At 35.1% G+C, this 26,172-nt stretch overlaps 1 protein-coding gene across 2 annotated transcripts in view; it reads right to left on the minus strand.

Annotated features, from left to right (window-relative positions):
- USP47 (ubiquitin specific peptidase 47) overlaps positions 1 to 26,172 on the minus strand; it is a 58,283-nt gene that overhangs the window by 18,595 nt on the left and 13,516 nt on the right. The window contains exons 2-14 of one of the 2 annotated variants that reach the window (XM_064512988.1): positions 22,175 to 22,378; positions 21,083 to 21,196; positions 20,165 to 20,303; positions 17,858 to 17,954; positions 16,988 to 17,133; positions 16,068 to 16,147; positions 15,075 to 15,224; positions 8,603 to 8,698; positions 8,360 to 8,512; positions 5,662 to 5,826; positions 3,472 to 3,603; positions 2,272 to 2,348; positions 1,917 to 1,972 (exon numbers count right to left, since the gene is read on the minus strand). In XM_064512988.1, the coding sequence (XP_064369058.1) occupies positions 1,917 to 1,972; positions 2,272 to 2,348; positions 3,472 to 3,603; positions 5,662 to 5,826; positions 8,360 to 8,512; positions 8,603 to 8,698; positions 15,075 to 15,224; positions 16,068 to 16,147; positions 16,988 to 17,133; positions 17,858 to 17,954; positions 20,165 to 20,303; positions 21,083 to 21,196; positions 22,175 to 22,378 (1,609 nt within the window). Of the gene's footprint in view, positions 1 to 1,916; positions 1,973 to 2,271; positions 2,349 to 3,471; positions 3,604 to 5,661; positions 5,830 to 8,359; positions 8,513 to 8,602; positions 8,699 to 15,074; positions 15,225 to 16,067; positions 16,148 to 16,987; positions 17,134 to 17,857; positions 17,955 to 20,164; positions 20,304 to 21,082; positions 21,197 to 22,174; positions 22,379 to 26,172 lie in introns of both variants that reach the window. The other variant, XM_064512986.1, reaches the window with a different exon arrangement.

The raw sequence follows: 26,172 nt of genomic DNA on the forward strand, positions 1-26,172 counted from the left end.
ACTGAAACAATTTAGTTTTTATTGTTCTTAAGACTTACTACTTCATCTGTTTGTTCATAAAAGGCTTTGTTCCAACAGTATCCTACTTATGTTGAATCCACTTCAAACCTGTATAGAGTATCTACTTCAGATACTTCTATATTAAAAAACAAATAATGTTTTTTTAAAAAAAATAATTGTACAGTTCCTTAAGTAGCATGAACCCTCAGAACAAATGGAAGCCAGCAAAACTGATCTTACAGAATACTTAGGTTTTTTTCCTCCCTAATTCCTCAAAGAAAATGCCATTGTTCAATGCAAAAACAGTGCAAAAGGTAAGTATTCCTAATATCATATCTGAAAGTACTGTATGCAAGACAAAATAATTTCTGTTAAAAAACAGACGTGGCTTGTGTTGATTAGGATGTTGACCTGAAATGAAGAATTTGCTCAAAAAAACCTATCTTAAATCAGTATACTGATACAGAAGTAGTTGCAATTCTCCTTTTGTTAATTTGATTTTTTTTTTTGCATAAGCTTAGTTTTCAGTGTGTATTCCAAGAAATGATTAAAGCTTGCTTTACTTGTTCTTGCACTGCTAACTTCTTTCCTTATTCTTGCTAATAGTCACTCCAAGTTTCTCACTGTGCAACTCAAAACATTACCCCAAAAGAAACAGTTCAAGGAAAGAGGTAATTATTTGTTTCTCTCCTAAAAATATTTATAACAGAGTAAGATATGCAAAATGTTATTTGCAAGGAGCTTTTACCCCCTCCTCACTTGACATACAGCTTCATACGCACATAAACATATCTGAGTATGTCCTATCATTTGTATATTTAGTTCTGGAATTCATCAACTCTATGCAAAAAACAGGTGCATGTTACACTCTGATGTGTTACAAACATAACCAAATATACAGATCTTTTGTACTGTTACATGCCCCTCAAAAATAACGAGTACTCCCCCAAATGGGGCTACCCATTGCGAGGTGCTGAAGGCAAAGGGACTTTGGCTCAGTTCTAAGATTCCATTTTCATAGTAAGATACAATTCCAGTGCACCAAAATAAAAGTAAATGAAATCCAACTACCAAAATATTCTCCCTACAAAGGATGATTTTAAGAGCTCAAATCCATTCTTCAGGACACCTTACCTCCTGAGCATTTAAACAGCAAAAAGGGCAGGAGAAAAAGAGGAGTGCAGAAGTAATACCTGCCTTTCAAACTTTATGGGGCTTCTCATCTGCTCAAGCTATTATGAAAAATTATTCACTGACTGATTTTTTTGTGCATTTCATGACATTAAAGTTCTGGCAGTTGAACTTACTACACCAGGAAAACAAAATAGTTTACACTATTCACCAGGCTAACACCAGTAACCAGCCTACAAACTGATGAATTTCCCTTTATAAGGGCAAACTGCTGATTTTTTTCCTTTGAAAACATAGCTTTGAAATTACAAATGCATCTCTGGCTCAGTTCCTTCAGTTATGATATTAGGAAAATACTTCATTCTGACTGGCACAGCAATAACGTGGTTAACCACTGCTATTCGGCTTCGTTTCCATAGCTGAGCTTAAAATGGCGGACAGAGACAAGCGGGGGGCGGGGGGGGGGATCTTAGTGTTGTTCCCTTCTATGTTGATACGAGTTTGAAAACAAAACTCTATCAAGTTTTTATTTACTACTACATCATTTTGGCTCCCCCAATGTGCTGGTGTTCAAAGAGATTTTAAATCAGAAATATTCATGTTTTTAAGCAAAGTAAAGTAATGAAAAGCTATAGAAGGCAGTTTGCTTTGTGAAAGTTACTTCAGATTACCTTAAAATACTGATACCATCATCCTCACAAAAATTAGGACTCTTATCACATATAAAATGTCTTCTTATTCCAAAATATAATTTTACTAGTTAGGAATTGAAAAAACACACTTACTTGCATTTCTTGTCGGATCCTTCAGTCTATATATCAGCATGTACGCGTTCGTGGAGCTGATGGAAAAATAAAAGTAATTATCTGAATTTATCGGGTAAGACAATGTGACCTTCAGAAGTTTGGGGCGGAGGGGGATATCCATAAAGAACTGTGTCATACATGTTAGCTATACACTAACCAAAAAGATTTTCGAAAATAAATATCACATTACATCAGACGATCTGAAACAGTCGTCAGGATAGCTTTAAAACTATTTCAAGCATTTACTTGAATGACCACTATTTTTAAGCTATCATGTTAAACACATGCATCTTGGCCATTCCTTTGATTATACTAAAAGTAGAGTAGTACTAACCTAGCAAAAGCACTGGAGTAATAACCTCTGCTTCCAGAAGATCCACCGTATGTTTTCTTAATATCTTCCTGAGTTATCTAACAAGAAATCAATTTAACAATTATTTGAGAAATCTGCAATTATCATTTCTTCTCATGAGGAAAACTGGCTTCGCTCAATTAACACACAACATTAACTATTCTAAATTCTTTAATATTTCACATCTGCTTATTTGCTGAGTGCAAAAAAACCTTTGTTTTGAAGTGATCTGTCTCTTCATTTTATACTGAACATGAGCATAATCCTTCTTTTTAAGTGTGAACTTCTTAGAAAACATTATCCAGGTTCCGGATTGCTACAACATTTATGGATACATTTAACACCTGAAAAATTTCAGCAGGACAGGTATAACTGCACAATCTGAGTTGCAGATCTACAAATACACTACTTTACCCAAACAAGAAGTACTCTTCACATATACTGGAACACAAAATACTAAACCTAGTGCAGCCTGTTTGCAAATAAAGGCTTCTTTATAAACCACCCCTCTCTGAGCATCAAGATCTTAAGTAACGTCATGGCAACCCAGCATGAAGCCTCCTATTCCACAGCCTGCTTTTTATAAACTTTTCCTTATAAAACAGATAGAAATATTACAGTTAAAAACCTGTCATGGGAAGAATATGCGATGTTTTTAAATATAGAGAAAACACAGGGGAAGACAGCAAAACTGAAGGAAAGATAAACGGGAGGGCAAATGGAGGCTAAAGACCAACTGTTCCTACCACATGGGCTAAATTGGGATACGAACACCCTAATATCACGCCAGGCAGCTAAATTAAACCTGACTAGCAACTCTAGATAGTATAGAAGGGGTTGCACTGGAGACCAGCGGCATGGTAAAACATACAGCTAGCAAATAATGTTGGTACAGTATCTGATAAGCATTGCTACCTGTAAGGAGAGAGCTGTTCTTTTATTTCAAGCACAATGCAATAATTGGGGGGTGGGTTGATAAACCTCTTGCCGAGTGAAACATGTGCACATGGTAAGACATTAAGGTGAGAAGATAAAACAAGGTAAAATACTTGAAACGCCGGGCATAGATTTTGAAACACAAAACACAGAGCTTAATTGAATACAACTGAAAAAAATCACATTACAAATTTAAACTCATGGGTTTATTTATGCATACAGGAGAAAGAAAAATACCACTTTTACCTTGCTAACGTGCTGATCGTTAAAGCTGTACCACTGGTCATCACTAAAAGATTTTATACAGGCATAGTAATGGCCACCAGCAGCACTTCCAGAATGAACCATGACAGAAAAGAGCTCATACAGTAAAGAACTCTGGGGAGAGAACAAAAAGGTGGGGTAAAATAAATTAAGTAAAGAAAAGGTAACCAACTGATCATTTTAAAAACACTTATTTCTAAAACAATTGGATGAACCCAAATGTATAAATATTTGTATGTTCCCAAACAGAGCTGATATGCTAAGCGCTATACAAGAGGCAAATACTGGAAGCAAGGAAGAATTTTGTGTTTTGCTGGTGGGAAGAGATAGGGAAGACCAAACGACTTGAGAAAAATCAAACAAGTTTTTGAACTGGCTTAATGTATTATTGTTGTTGCTCTTCTGTACGAGCTCTGAATACGAAGACATACAAACCCAGAAACCTCTACTCCCATTTATTTACTAAATTTCCATACCCAAAAGGAAACAGCAAGACCATGCAACAGGACATGACTTTGGTATTAAGCAATACTGAAATTATTTCTCAGAACTAAATATCAGACAGAAATCCTAAAGGTAACTAGTATGGAAATTTAAAAAAAGTGACTCCAAAAAGAAATCACCAACACAACTAACAATGCCCTAAAATTACACTATTCCTAGGCCCTAAAATAGTAAGAAAGAACAAGCAAACACCTTGAAAGAATAACTTTTTCGGTTAAGACAGAAAGCGGTCTCGGCACTATATAGGTTCATTTCCATTACATTATCATCTGCCACATTCTTGCAGTTCTTAGCATTCAGAAGTTACTTTTCTCTAAAACATCATATAAATTTTATAGTATTCCCTAAAAATTACTTGAAGCTAACTTCCTTATGCTAGATAGGCATTATCCCCATCTTCACATACCAAGCAAAGTAATGATCGACTTGCCTGAGGTACAAAGCTTAGGCTTATTTTGCTATTATGTTTCTCTGCATAGTTCCAGACTGCTTCTCCACCTCCCTTAATACATAATGATCAACAGTAACACTGCATTCAATGGGCACTCTGTAATAATTTTCCCTACGCTGCCCTGAGTTAGCCATCATAAACCTTTTATAAATGAGAGAATGGAAGTAAAAAACAATTGTCTGAACAATACTTTTGCACAGAAGTGTTACAAGAATTAAATATTTATAATTATACAGAAAAGTAATGCTCTGTAAATACTTAACATATGCTGCATCCATCACTAAGATACCCAAATCAAAAAGTTGTAAAAAGAGCCCAGAACCAAGCCCATTGACAGCTGATTCGCCTTGAAAACAAGTAATAAAAACCTACCATGAGTTAATCAGCCAAAGCTACCGTCACAACCAGGATTTCACATTTGTATTATAACACCCTTTCCCTGTTCTAATCAAGTGACTATCAAGTAATTTCTTTCTTTTTTCAGCTAAGGTTGACAGAACAGAAGATTTATCAAAACCACTCTCAAATGACTTAAGGTAAACCTAAATAGGGACAGAGGTACACTTTAAAATGCAAGCAAGTCTTAAATATTTAATGCTAGTAACAGTTGCTTCCTAACAAGTCAGGATAAAAGCTACTGGCCACATTTCAGATTAGTTAACTGAATAAGGGCACACAAACTATATACATTGTAGACATCAGCATAAGACTCAAAAGATTTTACCAGAATCTTCTACTGGCAAGAAAACCCTTACAGATTTCTATCTCCAAGCTCTTTGGTAATCTCTATGTCATAGAGAAGGACGAGTGCTATCCTACACTGACTTGCTGTTCAATTTCTGTGTATTAAGTCAAGATGACTCAATGAATATTCAGCACTTGTAAGACCCATCGCCTCATCTACCCAACCATTTTTTATGGACAACAAATGGATGATGAAGACTGATCAAAACTTTCCAACCCTTTTCTACTAAATTGCAAGACACTAGAAAAAGTTAGTAGGCCTCTGACATCCTCAAAGAATACTATATGCTCACAAGACAAACCCATCTTCTATTTGAGGATCTCTCACAAAAATAAATTATCTGGGAACTCCAGAACTGCCCAGTTGGAAAGGCATTTAATTCCCCCTTTTCTTAAAAGAAAAAAAAAAGTTAGCAGAGAGGTGTTTTTTTTTTTTTGTTTTTTTTGTTTTTTTGTTTTTTTTTTTTTTTTACCTTTTCACTGCTGATTTTAGAAATTCTTTCAGCTGCACTGTTGTTTTCGAGGCAGATTCCTTCATCAACACCATCATCATTAGAAAAATCATTGCTCATCTGATCACTGTGACAGCTGCCTTCATTCTCTGCTCCACTATCAGTGCAACTCTCAGTCTGAGGAGACTTCTTAAAAATAAGCCATTCATATTAATATTATACAGCACTTAAAGTTACATGGAACAAGAAATAACAATACATTTAAGAACTGAAAATACTAGGCAATATAAGAGTAGAAACAAAGCATTTTATAATTCATCACTGCATCATCCATATTTTATACATGGTGAGCCTGAGATACAGAGAAATTAAGAGAATGAAATAACAGAATAATGTTAGAAAGTTACACTTAATTAAGATATAATGACAAAGAGCATGAAACTGTTCCTACAGATTGTATTATCTGAAAGACAAGTGTCATTAAATATCTGTATTTTCCAATTTTGAGATTCCTATTCAGCCCCCTTGAAGTTTTTTTCTTTTAAATCTTTGAGTATGCATCACATAATATTTTGAAAGTTCTACAGTAGCTAAACACATACACAGATGTTCTCATCAGTTTTCCAAGGAAGCATACTTAATCCTCAAGACAGCACAGTAAATGGCTGTGAGATCAGTATTAAGTTTGTCCATCTATAAAAGGAAAGGTACTTGGTGAATATAGGGTATGTTTATACTACAGCTGCCATTTCCAAATGAAACCACACTGTATCATCATTTCCACGCAATCAGAAATAACAGGGTTTTTTTTCAACTGCGCAGACTTATTTCTCTTCAAAGGGGTCATCTTAAAGGTTACATTACAGTTAATGTCATGGAATTTAATAAAATTGTAATATTGCATTTTGAAATACTGCTATCAGAAAATAAAGGGTCTTTTTTCTTTTCTTTTTCTTATGGAAAAATTGAAAATGAATGGAACAATTTTAAAATCTTATTTCCAGATTTCGAACAGCAGCTTTTATCTTCTTTGCTATGAAAACTAAATCCAGATCTTTTACACAAGTGGTAACATAGCTGAGGCAAACGTTAAGAAAAGCATTTACCTACACAAATGGGGAAAATGTTTGAGATTAAAGGCTCAGCACTCCTTTGGCTTGCTTCATGAGACACCTTCAAATCTGCTCTGGTTGGTAATATTTGCCAAGTCTACCTACACAGCATACAAATGAGTCCAGCAAATTTAAGACTAAAACTCCAATCTGCAAAACAATGAAGCCTCCCCAAAACCTAAGGAGATTTGCAATTCAACCTCAAGAACTGATTTATTTTTTCCTTTTAGTAACCGTATTTGATCAACCTCCTAGATCAGTGTTTTAATGTCTTCTGCAGGTAACTGCATAGTAATTACTTTGTTTAATACATGGCAAGCTTAGATCAATTACTAGCCTGTTTCATTTACTACTTAATTCAACCAAATACCCTGATTTGTAGTAGCAGATACCCTGAATACTAATACCTTTGAATACTCTGAATTCTAATACCAAACACTAAATCCCACAATATCTAAAATTCTACATCCTGTTATAGCCAAAATTTACATAAGATTACCAAATAATATATGTCCCCATTAATCAGAACCCATTTGACTGGAAATGTTTTCATCAACAGTCAAAGTGTTTTTCCATTTCAATTCATCAGAGTTGTGATACTAGAGTAAGATTGACAGCGTTCTGTTAGCTTAAAAGCAAGTTGTCACCAACACTGGGAATGCAGTTTATTTGGTACCACTGCTATTAGCTGATCCTCTTTCTCTTTCCCAACAAACATAGTCGAGATATTTTGATCCAGTTCTATTCTCAGATCAATCATCATTCTCATTTAACCTACCACTAACATCCTGAGATGTATCAAATTACTTACAAGGCATATTTTGCAAACCAAATGTTTTCAAATGTTTTTACAGAGCTAGAAAAGCCTCTTGTACTATATACAAAATGCAGTATTTCTCTTATTTCTTCCCTACAAATAGGAATCTATTGTTGGGTAAACACAATAGTTACTGAGAAGATGCCAGCAAAGTTACACAATGTTTTCAGGAAAGGAACAGGAGAAAAATTCATTCTTTAAAGCAGAAGAGCATTAAGTACTTTTTGGTGAATACAATCGCACAAAATGAATTTTGGCCAAAAGCAGGAGTTAGGCCAAAATAAGTTACGTATCAAAAATAAGATTTTGCAAATTTCACTTCTACAGCATATGCAACATCATGATTCACAAGGACAAAACTAATCATGAATGTTTTCTGGACTACCTATGTTCACAACTCCAAAAGTTTACATCATTGCTTGTAAACAGAACAGATTCAGACACAAATTTAAGATGCGTATTTCATTCTGAATTTGCTGTATATGGGGAAACTTTGAAACCTGTGCTTTTAACTCTCTCATGTGAAGATTGTCAGGCAAAAACTTCCTCATGGAAGCATGCAAACCTTGTAGTGATTAGCAAACACATTTCCTTTTCGAACTAACAAAAATCCCCAGACAGACTTTTTTTGAACAGCAAACTCAAATAAAACATTGCCACATCTGAAAAAAACTTTATGTAGATGAATAATATTGCTAAAATGGACTTATTAGACTGACATTTTTAATTTACTTATAAGAAATATCAAGAAAGTTAGAAAGAGACTTTTCTCTGAGATTAAACACTTTACCTCATCTTCAACATCAATGAAAACATTCATGTCTAGCTCCTCAGGAAAGGTCATGCGATCATTGAGTTTAATTCTGTGCATAGTGGTATAATCAAAGTCAAATCTCTTGAGCTGTAACGTCAGCAGATATGGAAAATGCAAGAATCGGAGGCCCTAAACAAAACAAAGTTGAAGAGAGAAGATTACATCACCATTATCAGTATTTAACAAATATTTTTAACAAATTATTTGGACAGCATTTACCTTTCTTGCATCACATTTCTTCTTACATCTTTCACAAAAGTACTGATTGGGGCCATCAAGAATCTCAGGCTGAATGAAAGCATGCAGTGCTTCTTCCTAATAATAAAAAAAATGGTACCTGATTTTTAAAAAGTGCTTACGATGTGTACATAAACCAGGATGACAAATTTACGACGAGATTGCAATCACACAGAAATTAATCCAATCACTTAAATCTATGACCAAAGATTCAAATGACAAATCTTGATACAGACACAAACAGGGTCAGGAAAACATTAAGAGACACCAACTTTTCTACTCAGCCCAAGGGTAAGCAGTCAAACCATGAACAACAACAAATTATTCCTAGGTATATTTCATTCAGCATTTGATGGATCCATATGGTCCTGATTTTTTACATACATTCTAAAATAAAACTTATCCCTGTTAGCTTGCACATCACCTTCAGTTTAGTCTGTATAACCAGTATCAGTGTTATGCATCTGTGTAATTAAGCTTATTTTTTAATCTGCTTTGGCCCCATCATCTCATATTTGTTCTCCCAAACTTTTGGGGTGGTTCTTCCCCTCTTTTTCTTTCACATGTAGTTTTTCCAAGCAGATGTCACAATATCCACGGGCTGGCAGGAGAAGAAAGTAATCGGTGAAAGCTGTCAATAAAGTTCTCATTGCCCTGCCTGAAGACAGTCTTGGTCCCATTCTGCAAAGGGACTTAAGAAGCTACTTTTGAAGAAGAAGAAAAAAAAAAATATATAAACATATATATATATATAAAAACATATATATGTATGTATGTATGTATGTATGTATGTATATATTCTAAGCAAAAGGCACAGGGGGAAGAAAGAGGAATTTGAGCTTTGCTCCCAGTGTAGTGAAAATCATTTATGGCCATCTCCTATGAATATATAATTAGCTTACAATTAAAAAAAGCTTTACGAAGTAACTGACCAACAACAAGTTACATCCTCCAACAGCTGCTTAAAAGATCTGCCTTAAATAGGAGTTCAATAATTTCTACCTTTCTCCTCAATACAGCAAGGAATAGTCCAAACAATCAAACTGACCATTACTACTCCTCTTAATATCGTTTTCAACAATAATATTGTACAAAAACTATATATTTGGAAAGAAACTTGTTCAAACAAAAGCCACTAAAAAACTGATGAGCTCAGTAAATTATTTTACCCCAAGATTTTTAAAAGTTAAAACCTTTAACCCAGTTAGCTTGCAAGCTGAGAGCAGACTGGGCTTCTGAACTGAGTGGTACTCAGGGGGTTTCTGTTCACCTGTGGAGGTTAAAACAGAAATACCATCTGCATGTTATTCAGATGTTCAGTTTAAGGAGAAGAGGATCAACACAAACAATGTTTTGAAAATCATCACCCATTATGATGGACTGCAGCTGTTCCCCGAAATCTGAATAAGAGGGGCTGAACCGGGCAAAGGAAACTCACCAATTGCAAAATGGCTGGCACAGAGCTTAAGATTACTATCTAAATCATGTTGTTTGAGGAATCACTCTTTGGGAGAAAATCAAGGATATGGAAAGGTCTTCAAAAAGCCTTCAGCTCATCCCTTCTCCCTCCATTTCTTTCTGAGAATTCAGGGAAGCACTAAGAACAAAATAACAAAACAAACGTTTCACAGCCCTCGCGTCTTCCGTACAAAAAAACGCTCCGTTACTGTTCTAAGAGGAGTGAGTTTACACAAGGATTGTACTCACAAGTACTCACAAATGAGAAATGTGCTGAACCCATTAAGAAGAGCACAGAGAAGGCAGTCATCTCACTTCACTACTTTCATATCCAAGCAGAAAAGCAGTTTGCCTCTGAACAAGCCTGAAATCACACTTCTCAGGCAGAAAGACTCTTTAGACACGTGAAAACATTTTAAAGAGTCCGAATGAGACTACTGTCTACGTAAACGTGATGCTTAACCACTACTGAGGCTGAGCTGCTTTTTACTAAAGAGCAACAAACAAGTAGCAAGATAAGGTACTGACATGTGAGGAAGTCAGGAGACTAAGGGAGACAACACATGCTATAACCCTACTTAAAAAAGGCTGGGGGCGGGGGGAAGGATTAGTGCATTTTGACTGTTCTGTAAACTGGTTAAAGAATATTCAGAACTATTTAAATGAAAGCAAAAAAGTCAGTAACATGGAAAACACCAAATGTAGAAGGCATCGTTAATGGCCACAAAAGCGTCTCTTACAAAGCAAACTGAAGCAAATGCTAGTTAAGACAACGTAAATATATTTGCAGTGTTCAAAAAAAATTGTAATTCACTCATCAACAAACAAACTATATATGAATGATGGGACAGAAATGATCATGTGAACTCATGTGATGTGCAATTTAACAAGGAACCACAGTATAATTTATGTATGGAAAAAAGTGATGTTCCTACAGACCCCCAAAAACTGAATGAAGTATCATGAGATATAATGCATTACACTTAGTGATTTCATTGCTTACCACCAATAGAGCGAGCTATGCTTTCAAAAACATCACTAATAATCTTAAGAAATTCATTATTTTTCAGCTATATAAATATTCACATATCTTTCAACCTTTGTATGAGTACTATATTACTATCAGATTTTCTCCTATGTAATCTTTACATCAAAGACAATTCTGCTGATTAGGATTATAATGCAATTCATACTCTAATGCACTTCTTCATTTTCTACTCTAATTACTCCTAGTTCACTCAGTGAAACCAGTGATACATTTTCTACTCTGCGCATTTTATCACATGACCCTTTTTGCACAACTGTACTTCTGGAAAAAAAGTTCATCTCTGAAGAGGTAACTATCATGCAGTCTTATACCAACTAAGTATTTCCAACTTTACTGACACACACACTTCAAAACATACCATGAAAGATCGAGCAATAGGTTACTATGAAAAAAGCCATTTAAACTTTTTATAGTTAACAGAACCAAAGAACAACAGGTTAGAAGGGACTTCTGGAGGTCATCTGATCCCATTCCCTGCTCAAACCAGGTTCAACTTAGAGCAGGTTGCTCAGGGCCTTGCACAGCCAACTTTTCAGTATCTCCAGTTCTTAATTTTCTGATCATGAGACCTATAGGTCTTAGCATATTAAAATGCCATAATAAGCAGCCCAAATCAATTGCCTTGCTAGAGAAAGGCACTCAGGACACACTTTTCTCCACAAAAATGCATTATGACATAGTAAGTTGCTTGACAGGTATTTTATTGCAAGCATTTGCTTAAAACCTGTGAACAGGAGCAGTAGAATTTTTATGAAAAGTCATATAATAAATACGACTTAGGCTAGGCTGTTCTTCACGGAAAAAAACCCAAAAACCAAAACCCTACAAATAGATGTCCATCTCAGATTTTCAGAATTCATCTAGTTTTTCAGTTCTCCTTCTCTCTCTTTGCCAATCTACATGCCCAAAGAATACACTAAACTAAAAACAGAAGTGTATTACCACCAGCCTAGCTTTGCTTTTAAGACACTAACCATAAAGAAAACCATGAGTATCACATCATCCATATCCTAACTTTCATCAGTAGTTTTTTAAAATTTACACAGAAGGCATCCAAATTCACCTCTGCCCCCAAAATGCTTACTTGTATCCATACTTAGGCCCTCAACAGAAAAGCTAGCACACAGGACACTGAGAGCACTAACAATACTTAATGAAACAGAACTGCATTTGCTACATCTCCAGATTAGCCTACTGGTATTGCAAAGCTATTTCCATTCTCCCTTAGTAACATAATTTTAGCTTGCCAGCTAGTTTCCCATTGTACCCGCTCTTCTCTCAGCTACTCTTCATCTTGCAAAATCTTGTCTTAAGTCAACAAAATCTAAAAAGCAGCTAAAAAGCTTCTGTCTAATGCTGTCAAACTCAGGCACCTACAAAAAAGATACTACTATTTACAAAACTTACTGTGAACTGCTGTTCCTGTTTACCTGCCTAAGGTAAGTTAAAATTTTTAGGTCTGTATCTCAACCAACCTCAAGAATAGACTGATACATTGTGTTTAATGGTTTTTAAACCACTTCCTCAACAAAGCAGTTAGTCACTGAAGAATTAGTTATATGACCTTGAGATGCATACTGACAAGATCCCAGTGCCCCAGAGATGCCCTAATGAGGTTAAAGCTATACTACATGACATGAACTTTGGGGGGAAAAGGGCAGAGGAGGGGAGGGAAATCAGAAAAAAATTAAGATTCAAAATGCAAAGCTTCAAAACATACTGAATAATTTTAGAATTACTTTGTACTAAGAAATAAAGGAAATATAACATTATCCATCTCAAAAGTTCTTCAATGTTCCCATTTATTTAAAAAATAATACATATATATTTATATATAAACACGATGTTTCAGGTATCTACTTTTTTTTTGGCAGTACACAATGTCGAACAGTGGGATAATAAACTTTACTTGGCATTCTATAGATTAACCTTACTTAAAGCTTGTATATCCATTCTCTCTTTTTAGAAAGTAATGGAAAATCACTTACCTCTAACTAGAGTTCTTTGAAGGTAGTATCCTCCTTAGATCCCCTATCTTGGGTTGTGTCGCCTGCTGCAAGTTCCCTCAGGAGCTGACTAGCAAGGTCTAAAAAGTTTTACATTCCCTTCTATAAGCCCTATTAGCGCATGTGTGAAGTTTTTGATCTCTCACTTGTACCCTTTTACCTACACCTACTAAATCACCATCTATGGATCAATGGAGGATACTACCTTCAGAGAATTCCATTTAGAAACAGGCGATTTTTCCCTTCTCCAAAAGCAAGTATCCTCCATATCTCCCCACTGTTGAAGACTACAAAACTAAAAATAACATCTGCTATAGGTAAGACAAATGCAGGGAGGAGAATCAACTGAATATAATCAGAATAAGAATTAAAAATAGCTCAAAAATGGAAGCATCAATACAAATTGCAACCGTGTAACTCTGTAACAAAAAAATCTTAAAACTGTTTTCTTTATAGTATAGTACACCCAGTAAATGCTGATTTACAGGACAAATATCAAATGTTACTGAAAGTAATCTGTTCTTAATTGTTCCTGTGTTTTTACAAATATACAATTTTTTTTTTTAATCATTCTGCTATAAACTTCTTCCCTACCAAAGAAAATAATTTCAATTTGAGACACATGTATGATGCATTGTTAAATGCGGAATGCAATTATGAAATGAATAAAGTTTTCATTTTCTTTAATAGATCAAAAAAGTCTCTGGTCATTGAATAAAAATTGCAACAAAAAAATCTTGTTTTAATGAATATTTCTAGAAATGAGTTTTAAAGGTGAAAAGGGAAGGCGGTCATATAAGACACCAATCTCTATAACTGGATTTGCAGCTCAAAATACAGCTTCAATGAGTTGGACGAATACTAAAAAATTTCAATGCAATCTTGAAGATTTCCAAAGATTTTACTAGGTTAAATCATTTTTGTGTGAGATCAATATCCCTTATATCTTTATTGCTCCTCAAAACCGGCATTTAAAAGATTTAAAGCATGAAGTACTCTGAAGCTACATTACAGTTTAATCTAATTCTGATAATTCTTAACAAAATTACCGTTAAGAATGACAGACTAGTAGCGCTTTAAAAAAATAGTGCCAATGTGCTAAATATGAAAGGCACAAATATTTTATATACAATAAATAATCCTGGTAAGCCAATTATCCAACATGTGATTGTTTAAAACAACCTTTTCCCAAAAACTGTTGTTTGATGTATTCTCATTCTTTCTCATAACTTCATCCATATTACAGATATTTTAAGCCACAACAGTGGAATTTTACAGTTTGTAAAAGACTTATTTTGGGGAAAAAGAAAAAGAAATAAGCTTTTACAAATGTACTAACAAATATATGTGCTTGCCAACGTCAGCAATACTGGAGCAAAAGCAACCAAGAATATGGATGTACAACAGGATTTTGTGTTATCATTATTATCATGCTTATAACAAGCAAGTTATATTTAAGAAATGAACTTCAAAAAGTACAGCAACAACACGGCAAATAAACTAAAAATTCCAATTTAATGTTCTGTTCTTTCACTAACGTTTTCAACAAGGCTAAGAATATTTTGTAGATGCGCCAATAAAGCGAACAGCCCAAAGAAAACTCAGTGATCTCACAAAAATAGCTTGGGTAAATTCTTGAGAATTTTATCAGGAAGAAAATAATTCATGACTGCAGCCCTAAGGCAATAAAGTTGCACTTCCCCTCCCCTTATACATGCACCAGTAGGACTCATTGAAGGGTGAAAGAAAAAAAACAAAACAAAAAACCAAAAAACCAAAAAAAATATCTTCTAGAACTTGCTAGCTGGTTCACTGCACAAAGACGAACACCCCAAGATGGAGTATCTAGGATGATACTTACCATGTAACAAATTATACCACTGTCGCATTATGTATTCTATGTGTGTATGGATGCACTATTAGTCAGCATAATAGTACACACCACGCTAGCAAATGCCTGGTTGGAGCCATACGGCCGGATGACCAAAGGAATATCCAGGTAAGTGTCGATTCTCCAGCCTTCATAGCCACATTCTAGACATCTTACATAGTCTTTCAGTTTGCCTTGATACAGCTGATTTATAAGGTCGGCCTGAAACAAACAAATGTTCAACACAGCCTGAAACAAACTGAACAGAACATATTTCTCTTCTTCAGTTTTACAACAAAATGCCTTTTTAAATTAAATTTTAATTGCACAGATACACATTTAAAATATACTTTCCCAGAAGGACATTCATTTCTTCCCGTTTCTCCTTTTTCCCTGCCCCATCCCCTGCAAATCAAGCCAGCTTCTGCAAGTATATGCAACTATGTTATCTAAGCTTCGCTGTATTCTTCCCACTAAAATTCTAAGAGTGATTACAAAACTACCAAAATCAGGGATCATGTTGAAAACAAGCATGATTTTCCAGGTATTGTTAACAGGTTAACTGATATTGCAGTCCTCTTCTGTGTGTAGGAAGGCTAGCTGAGGAAAAACAGAAGATATGTTCATCACTCTACAAATGTGAAAACTGGCCCACAACTCGGCCACTCATCAGAATATAAGGTGTTCTGAATATATCCCTCTCTTTCTCCTACGTTAGGTGAAGGGGCTTGAGCTGAAAGAGCCCAAAATGCAGCCTAAAAAATACCGACAGTGAGGAAATCCCCACAGAAGGGGGTATACTCTCACTTTCTGCACTTCAAATACAGATTAAGGATCCAGACTTCAAAATATTCCACTTTTAATTGCGGAATGAAAACATAAGCTGTGTTCTCTGAAAAAAAAATCTTACATTACAATAGCCTAAATAGTGCCTTGAAAAAGAAACAAATGGCAACTATTCTAGATTTCCAGTAATCTGATACTTAAAATTCAGAGTTAACATTTTTCACAATCATAATCCGCAAAAGCACCACGTATACCCCCCCCAAGTTTTGATGCAGTTACCTGTTCTGTTTGCTTCCATTTCTGCTCCAATGCATCGAACATGACTCTACAAAGCTCCTGCACATCATGCTGTTGCCATGCTGTTAGAAATTGAAATTAATCTTAATCAAAGCAAGAAAAGCAAATTAACTGCAATATTACCTGTAGTCTAAAAATGCTTCTTAAAAATCTACTAATTTGTTTTCAAATCTGTTCCTAAAATACTATTTACTACATTGTACACAATCGGGCCACTGTTCAATTCCACAAGCAGTTACCTCTCAAATTGTTAAGTTAGAACAACAAGCTGCCAACTTGCTCACAATGTATGTGCACAAATGAGAATTCTGTATATAAGCATGAATAAACATGTAAACGCTACTGTTCTAAGCTATAAAATAAACTGGCCGTGACTTGTTTCCCACTGTGTGCTAATTCTCCAAAATTCAAATTTATTTCCTTGTAAGTGTAATGACAATGAAATCCAATTTCTTATCATCATGTAAGTACTCCACAGGGGAAAAAAAGAAAAATCAGCAGGTTATGGGACAAAACTACTGTAGAAGTGTCAAAAGACAAATGCTGTGTTTGATTTTATGGAATTCTCCATATTATTTTCTACTTAAGTGGAACGTGCACTTGACATACGTACTTCAGAACAGATGCAAGTTTCTCATATAGAGCTACTTTTTAAAAATAATAACTGTAATGATAGCTGAATTACAAAAATGTAGTGTTTGTTAATTTAATGGCCCAAAACTTACAGAACTCACGTCTTAAAAATGAAGTATCCATTTAAGCTATTTTGTTTCCATTGAAGTGGATTGTAATAATTCTTTTTAATTATTCAGGTATTTTTCTATCGACAGCAGTTTAGGCCTCTAACAGGCAACTGATGACGAAAAGATAAAAATCACATAAGCTTAATAGCTGCATATTACCCTCACTACTATCCCATCCAAAACTCCGTGTAACATCTGTTGTTTCAATTGCTCGCTTTTTGCTGGTCTGGAGTAAAACAAATAGTCTTTGAAGCTGGTAGGGGATGCTTGTCACTGGATCCTCTTCAGAGTCTTCAAATTCCCATCTATTTGCAACATATTTGACAATTAAAAATACTTTGAAAGTAATATTCAAAAGGGCATTTAAAATCAGCATTTATTACATTTCAAGGAGTTTGCTAGATAACAGAGGTTAATTGAAACTCTCCGTCTTGGAGAAAGTTAAAATAATTCTTCTTAAACGAAGTTTCTTTTCATATCTGTAGTGAACTACAATACTAAATACACTCTTCAAGTGTACCAATCTAAAATATAAATAAATAAAATAATCTGGAAACCATTCACTGCACATATACACACACAAACCCACTTAGTATCAAACTCCATTTCAGGTTTAATGCTTTCAAGGCAGGATAAATTCTTTAAAAGATCAGCCACACCACACACCAATAACATACCTGAATACTCTGGTAAAATTTGATGCTTTTAAGCAGGTATAATTTACAGTAGCCTATCCAGCTTGACCTCAAGTCTTAAAAGAAATGAACCTTTTCTTCAGGCAATTTTCTCCAATCATTTTCCTTCAATCTATCCTTCATCTGTTTCAATCTATCCTTCATCTGTTATCCATATCACTCTATCCACTTTAGAACCAAGGACTGCTACTTAAGTTCAGATGCATTTCAATACCCAAACAAGAAAGTTGACATGAGAAATTCATACAGCTCTCCTACCAAGATATACCAGGACACATGTAATACAGATTCTTTACTATGAATTTAAGAACAAGTTTTGATCATACATACTCACTTGTACAATGCATTTCTAAATTCCGGAGTCATGAAAAGAGTTTGTAAAAGGCTGTTCAAATAGCAAGTCATTGCTTGATTTACTAGCCCCACATAGCCTATAAACACAAAAAGAATGAGACTGAAATACTGTAAAAGATAGGAAATTACTTAGAGAATTAAAATATATTTGACTAGAAAAACAGTACCATGATCTTGTTTACTCAAGAACTGCATCCAGCTGTGGTCACTAAAAATGGTTTTGCACCATAAAAATTGAGTATTGTCATTATTCACTTTGGAGAGCAGTAAAGAATGATAGTTTACATGTTACACATATAATTTCCTTGAGTTACATGAAGCTATTTTAATGATTATGAATTGTTTCACAGTAATAACCAATATTTTATGTCAACCACTCAACCAGTTGAGACATAGGAAACACTAAATATTTTAATAGTTTTTACATATTATACTGAAGAGTCCAGAATTTATTTTTTAAAAAAAATATTTTGTATTCTAGCTTACTTATTGCCTAGACGTCAAGTAAAAAAATACCCTAATGTAATTTGCATCTGTATTGGTTTGTATTATCATCTCAAAACTACAGATCAAAAATCTCTAGTGTGACCATGCACTTTAAAAGATGCATATCTCTTAAAATCTTCTCCCGTAATAACAAAGACAGCTGCTAAAAATCAGCATCACATTTTTATTAGCTAATGAAAAATTATTTACTTATATTAATCTTACTATCCTTTTGATGTTGTCTCCAAAATATTTAACTTTAATCATGGTTGATAAGTAAGCAGCATATACTGAAGCGCAGTGTAATAAAGAAATTAAAAATGCCCATTTATATTTTGAAGCTCTCAATAAAATTAAGTACTAAAAACATCTCAATTCTACATTGGTAAAAAAAGGCAGCTACTCCTTGCAAAACACAAAGATCTTTTGTGAAGAGACTAAGTTAGGACACACACTTTTTTTTTTTTTTAATTACTCCAATCTGTACAGCTTCTCTTCTCACATTTATATTTAGGTATGTGGCAGACAAATATAGTTAACTGTTAAAAGAAAAGTCCTGAACAAACATGAATTGGCATAATAGGAATATTTTCTTTGTGCCTGCTCAAAACATTAATATCAGCCAGTGGTCTTACTATGAGTTATAACTCTATGGGCACATCATCGTGTATGTGTAAGTGCAGAGCATAAGCATTTTTTGCATCATGCATATTGCAGGACTCAGACTAATAGCTGAATAAATGAGCATGCAAGGATTAAAAAGAACACTACTGAAAACCAAATGAGTAAGTGGTGATAGAGAATATAGGTAAAAGTGTGAAATCAGAACACAGAGTATGAAACTTGAAGCGGACAACAGTCCCAACTAAGTATTTCACGCTTGTGATGTTACAATTCCAGAATTAAGTAGCTGTCAATCTTCAGGCACAGCTGGGTGGTATTTTGGCAGAGAGCAAGAGAGACGATAATAAAAAGCTTGAGGACAATTCCAATCAGCTTTTGTTTTTCCTGTCTCCTCCTACCCTCAGGATTCAATTCCTTCTGACATCCACTTATTCCATAACATTTCCTTCCCCCCCTCCCCAGCAAAGGGATGGGAAGTAAACAGAGTAAAAGGCCGCAGTGCCCAGACTGCGAGAGGTGGCAGCAAATGCTGGCCAGTTAAGGCAAAAGTTGTCTTCTCTCTTCTGCACAACAGAGGCACCCAACCTAGTGGGATCTGCCCTGACGGAGCTTCACTTCCCTTTCCTTGAGGGAGTCTCAGCTTGCCAAGGGGGAACCAGGCAGCAGAGGGATGAAATGTCTTGGGGGAATTGCAGTGCAGGCAGAGAAACCGGAAGGGCGGATTACAGAAGACCTGATTAACACCTGGAGTACAAAGATTTGGGAACAGCCCCTCTTTAAAAGTGTGTTAAGAACTCATTAGGCGCTCAGTGAAGACAGATATCGGGATGAGTATTTTTGGGGTAATACAATGCTGGCTACTCCACTCGGGATGTGGCAGCAGATTATTACAGAAAAGAAGAGGAGGTTCCCTGACATTAAGGCTTTGAATTGCATTGTCACAAGAAAGGGGAAAGGAGAAAAAAAGAAAAGAAAAGAAAAGAAAAGGTGATACTGATCTTCTGTTTCCAAAATGATATGAGAAGATCCTAGAAAACGTGATAGAAAAATGTTTTTTTTTTTTTTTTTTTTTTTTTTACTAAATTGCATTAAAAAAAAATCCTAAAGATGCTGCTGTTTGAAAATATGCTGAAACAATTACAAAATAGCATTGCCTTTACAAGAGAGAAAATTATACCCGTCTCCGATTTGCTCAGGACTGAAGAATAAGAGTAGTTTTGACTGACGTAATCATTGGTACAGCCAATAGAGCCTTCTCTTGGAAGAGGTCCTATAAATCTGTCTTGTGTACTGTCATCTGTTGTACCTGACTCCTCCTAAAAACATAAATACACTTATTTTAAGCAAAAATTAAGCAACACATTCTCTACCAAAGCATCTTTCTCTCTCACAGATAAGAAATCAATTTTGTTGTGTAACTTCAATTCTGCTCTAAAAATCCTCAACCCCTTGAAAATGCATTCTTTTCATTAGCGGAAGCAAACACGCTTTAGAAAAGGAGCAATATACTACCGTATAATCAAATACAGTACTATAATGCATACAACAGACAAGTCTGCAAAATCAGTTTAGCATCTCTTCTTACTAATGCTTACTAATCTTTTTGCACCTTGAGCACAAAAAAAAAGAAAAAAGTAAAATTGGAAGCATGTAACTGCTGTCCATACAAGACTGTCCTTATTGAAAACTCTGTCAGAGCAGCCTAACATTACTTTCAAACACCCAGAGGAAAAAGATTAAGCATATGAGAAAACTTCTATTGTTAAGACTTGTCTCTAAACAAGATGAGTTAATTATATAATCTTAGGAAACTACTTGTAGCAAAGCATTACATAAAAACTTGGCAAACATGAATAAAAAGTGACAGCAAATGATTACATATCAAGGTAGGGTACTCTTACTCAGGAGAGACCAGAAAGTATAAAATACTCGTCTAAAGAGATCTTATTAGAAGGTTCCTGAAAAAGATTATATGAAATGTATAACCCAACTTCATTTCATGTTAAGACCTTATAACACGAGCAATACTTCGGAAATACAGCTTACCCCCCTATCCCCGCAATAGCTCACATAGTTTAGCAAAGCTTTTACTTACCGACATTATACGAGGCTGTTCGCCATCTTTCTCCGTCAAATGCAGAAAGTTCTTCTTCCCCGACTCAAAACCAGCATCAAGAATACTTTTGTCACTGTTTTGCTCTATTGGAGTCTGTTAAAAGAAAATAAAGCATTTTTTTAAACCAAATTTATGTGCAACTACAGATTCTGTCGAAGTACATTGCTTCAAATCACTTCTGGAACACTACGATGAAATGAAAACTATTCATAATTATCCAGTATAAACCAAACATACTCATCATTAATAACAAAAAACTTGGGAACAGTTTAAAAGACAGAGTAAATTTAGTATTAAAGCACAGTTTAATACCTAGAAATTGATCAGTCTATTCAGGAGACAAGACACTGGTCTACAAGTTTTTTGCAGAAAGCTAGATGATCAAGTGTCCTATATAGCTTACATGCACCCTTTTTTTAGAAAGAAATGCACCTCAGAAATGAAGTTGAGCAAGCATAAACATGACTTGAAATAAATGTCTATTTCAAGTTCTATAGTGTCTGTTTTTTTAAGAGGTCTTATGAAGCTTTCTATAGGAATCCACAGGAATTGCATAACTTAAACCAACCTTGATTTACAATAAAGCACAGTAATATCTTAGTCATAATTTTGTATTATAAATTCAAGCAGGTATAAAAAGAAACTAGCAAAATCACTACACACCATGTTTCTGTTGAAAAGAAAATGTTTCTCAAAAAAAGACTACAGGAAACGGAGAAAGGAGGTTAATTACCATGCATATTATTATTAAAAATAAATACTGAAAAGGGAAACTAGAATGACATCTGAATGATCACAACTTCTTTTGCTCAATGTTAAACAGGTATATCAATTAAGAGAGCATTTTGAGAGAAAAATGTAAATATTATATAAAATAAATTCAGCAAGTCAACATAGCAGTGTTAGCCTGGTCTGGTGTACCTATCACAAGTTCTTACAAGAATTAAATAAGAAAATTTAACAGCGCTATGCGCTATGAATAGTGCTGTTCTATAACATGAAGATTTGAATGTTTGCTATCAACAGGAACTTTTTAAAAAAGGGGGGGGGGGCAGCACACTTTTGGCATACCATATCAGTTATGTTATCTCCATTTCCCCACACTAAATCAAAAGTTCCATTCACATAGCCCACTTTTGAAGCCACATCTTCAAACAGTCTTTTAAGTGGTGTGGAAGCTGGCAGGTTTAACGTAATACGTTCATTCACTGTCTTGGAATTTGTTGTATCTTGTACTATACACAGCACTCTGGGCTCCTCAGCAGCACTTTCTATCTGAAATGACAGCAGACAACAATTCAGTAAGTAAAACTAAGAACATTTTAGAGTTTACTTGAAAAAAATCAAGACAAAATTTCACTACAATGACATGTGGTATACTTTTACAACCTAAGGATCCTAGAACTGGTTTGTTATGTTTGCTTTCAAAAACAAAGACCCTTCCATTTCTGGGAAACCTACATAGAACTACAATTCCTTTCCACAGACTAAGGAATTTGGATGGGTGTGTCAGTGCATAAAGAAATAAGTGCTCAAGTTCTGCACAGAATTTCAGCTATGAAATTGATTAAAACACACACACAGACACACACCCCCAAAGCAAAGAAACCCCCACACTGCTTCAAACCAGGAACAAACTTTCAAATTATCACTTCAAGCTCGTATTTTCCTTTAGCGAGTGTAAAGGCTGCTCAGGTAGAAATGTGCCTTTTGTGACTCCCGTGAATGCAAAAGAAAGGATCTGCAAACTTCCAATAATCTTGGAGGCAAACATTAAAACAAAAAAGGCTTTCAATCAAGCCACCATCAACTTTCTTCTACCAAATCCAACGCTGGGTGAGTCACAGGAGCACTCTTCTGTCTGAACAGAGTAAGAAAGTTCATGCTGGCCAAATGGCTACTATGTGGTTCTCAAAGTATGACAAAATAGAGAGATTTAAAACAGCAACTTCAATACACCTGAAATCAGAAAATTAACAATCTTGAATGAAAAAGGCAAGAAGCAGAATGGAGACTGTAGACCCGGATAAGCCAAGATAATGACATTTTTCCAACACTTTATTCCAATAGCTCATATTACCGAAAAACTGGGAAGTCAAAAGTATACTGAAACATAATCAATCACTTATCTCAAAATTATCCAAAGGGTTTGGAGTTCTAGAACAATAAGGAATAACTAATATTTAAATACAAGTCACACAAAGAAAGCGTGAGGTGGGTAAAAGGAATAGTTAGTCCCCAAGGAGTCAGCCTTTTCAGTTTGTAACACACACAAAACATTAGTAATGCCTATCAGAACACCGAAATCTCAGTCCATGGCTGAAGAGCATATAATCTTAAAAGGCAGACAGAACGGTGATGTGCCATCACCACTCTCAGTCGATACAAACATTAACAAATAGCAAGAACTATGTTCATCACACTAAAATTGTTGACCATGTCATAAAAATCTCCTACAGAAAAAAGAATTACAATGACAATCTAAAGAACGTTAGTGTCCCTCAGATTTCTACACAGCAGCCTTACAACACAAATGCTGACCAAAGTAGCACAGTCCCTTAGGAGAGGTCTTATATCAACAAACCTTTTAAGAAGAAAGTGAAACATTTTAGCTGATCCTGCATCCCTTCACCTTCCAAAATTTCAAGATCAGCTGACAGTCTTCAGGCAACTCAAAACCAAAACATTAAGGTGATTGCAGTGCCTATTCCCAGCATCACCAGAAGAAAGAAGTGACAGAGAGGGACAAATGCAACTGTCCCCCACAATCTGCATTACTTTATTTCACTTCAGACTGAATTTTCTCTAGACTTTAAAGTCCAGCTTCTCAAAGTTTATCAAATGTACTGACGATTTCAATACAGAACATTAGCTGCATGCTTAAAAAGATGCAAGGCACTATATCTGGAAATCGCAAATCTTCAATACTTCATACTCTAATCTTTACTGGAGGAAGTCAGACTTATAAACTACATTCCAGGATGACACATAAAACTAGTACTGGAACATTAACCATGCATTAAGAAGAAAACGCAATTCAGCAATTCAAGTAACTGACATATTACATCTTCACTCTCACCCATGGCACCCACAGAAACACATAGGGCAGTACTTGAGTAAACTGAAATCAAATTTCAGCAGCTATTACTTCTCACAACGGGTTTTAGTCTTTACATTTTCCAGTACAGCTTGATTCTTTAGCTTTCTGCAGCCAAAGAACAAAGTTTGTTTCTTCTGTTGTGTGGTTAGGAAGGAGAAGATGAAGTTCTGTCCTAGTTCAGTAGCTCACATTCTTGATTCTTCTGGAGAAGCAGCAGCTAAATCGTAACAAACTCTTAAGGCTAACCTACACATATGACCTAGATTTCCCGGAAACAGTAGATTTTCTTGCTCTGGGCCTAAGACCACCCTCCTCTCTAGAGCCGTGCAGACAGGTTAGAGGCATTTGATACTACCACAGTTTCACCCACAACAGTGTAAGTTAACTAATGAAGTTTTGATGATTCCCAGAGTAATTTCGGGCAGATGTTGCAACTAGAACGGCTAATGCATGAGCATGTCAGGAACAGAAGTTCTCCATTTGAGACTCAATTCCTTGTTGTCCTACTGCCTTAAATAACCAACACCACAGCTCCACTCTCGGCAGAAAGCATCCATAAATTCAACTCCTCCTACCCACACTTTCTCCACCACTTTTGATAGTGAATCAGTTGTGACTAACATTGGAGTTGCTACTGAAAATAGTTAGAAAGACACTAGAAGCAGATGAAAGATGGAGAACTACCTGAAGAAAACAGCAACATTAAGAAAACAAATTACAGAAGATTACAGAAGATTTGCTGGTTAGGTAGCTGGATGTTCCATGCCAGACAAATCCTCTCTTCATTGTTCACAGATGTAATTCTCACAAACTGAACTGGTTTAACTCAAGGTTAGTATGGCAAAAGATATTAAGCCATCACTTATGCTGTCAGTGTTTCAAGTTACTCATAACAAATACATGAAGCAAAAATAACCCAAGACCAACTCTATTCATAACAAGCATTCACATATACTTTGCGAATCAGACAACAACGCAAATGTCTTCTTTGTGGCTACTTTACTATAATTGCAGTGTAAAAGGCAATACTAGCAAGTGATAGACCTCTGAATTATTTTGACAGACATAGGCTGCTGTAAAACTGAGTTGGCATAGCAAACACCAAACAAACATTTTAATCATTACATAACCAGATATACTAGGAGACACACACACTTCCATTTTTCTGATGAAAAACTTCAGAGGGCAACAAAAACCCAGAATAATATAAAAGCACATGAATGCATACTTCTTTGAAGCTTCCACTGTTAGAACTGCATCAAATACATACATAAGTACATCTTTGTACTCAAGAACATGCACAAAAATCCAATAGCTCATGCTCATGTTAAGAATTAACAAAAGCTACAGCACCATGCTGTTACCATATATCTTGGTTATCACTCTATAGAAAGTTGATTTCATCTGTCTACCTGTGAAAATTTCTTCTTCATTTCAGCAAAGATACTTTGTCTGCAACTCCAAAACATATCCTATAGTATATAAAAACAAAATTAACAAATCATAATCCTTTAAAGTAGTAAAATTATTTTTTGCAGAAAGTTTTATAGTCTAAGTAAAAGAATTATTACTGAATTCCAAACCACCATGCACAGAATAACTTAAAGGAAACAGCCTCCAAACACCATAACTATAAAAGATCTTTATTAACATGGAGTTTAGTGTAAATTTTTTTTTAACATTTAAGTTATTCAAATCTAAGAGCAGTGCTATATAAAATGTTAACAAGTTGTGATATACTACAGATAATATTTCATAAAGTTAAAAAAAAAGAGTAAAAACATGAAAACAACAATTCAGGAAATAAAACCATATTAAAAAATGCCTTCATTATATTAAAAAAAGCCCTCCACATGCAGGTAAACATTTTTACCTCAAATGGCTCAAGTGCAAGATCAGCACATAACTCTGTAATTCAGTTTGTCATTGCACTTCTAAATTACAAAGTTAGATAGTTTCATATGAAACC

This window comes from Dromaius novaehollandiae, chromosome 5 (assembly GCF_036370855.1).
Source record: "Dromaius novaehollandiae isolate bDroNov1 chromosome 5, bDroNov1.hap1, whole genome shotgun sequence".
Lineage (NCBI taxonomy): Eukaryota > Metazoa > Chordata > Aves > Casuariiformes > Dromaiidae > Dromaius > Dromaius novaehollandiae.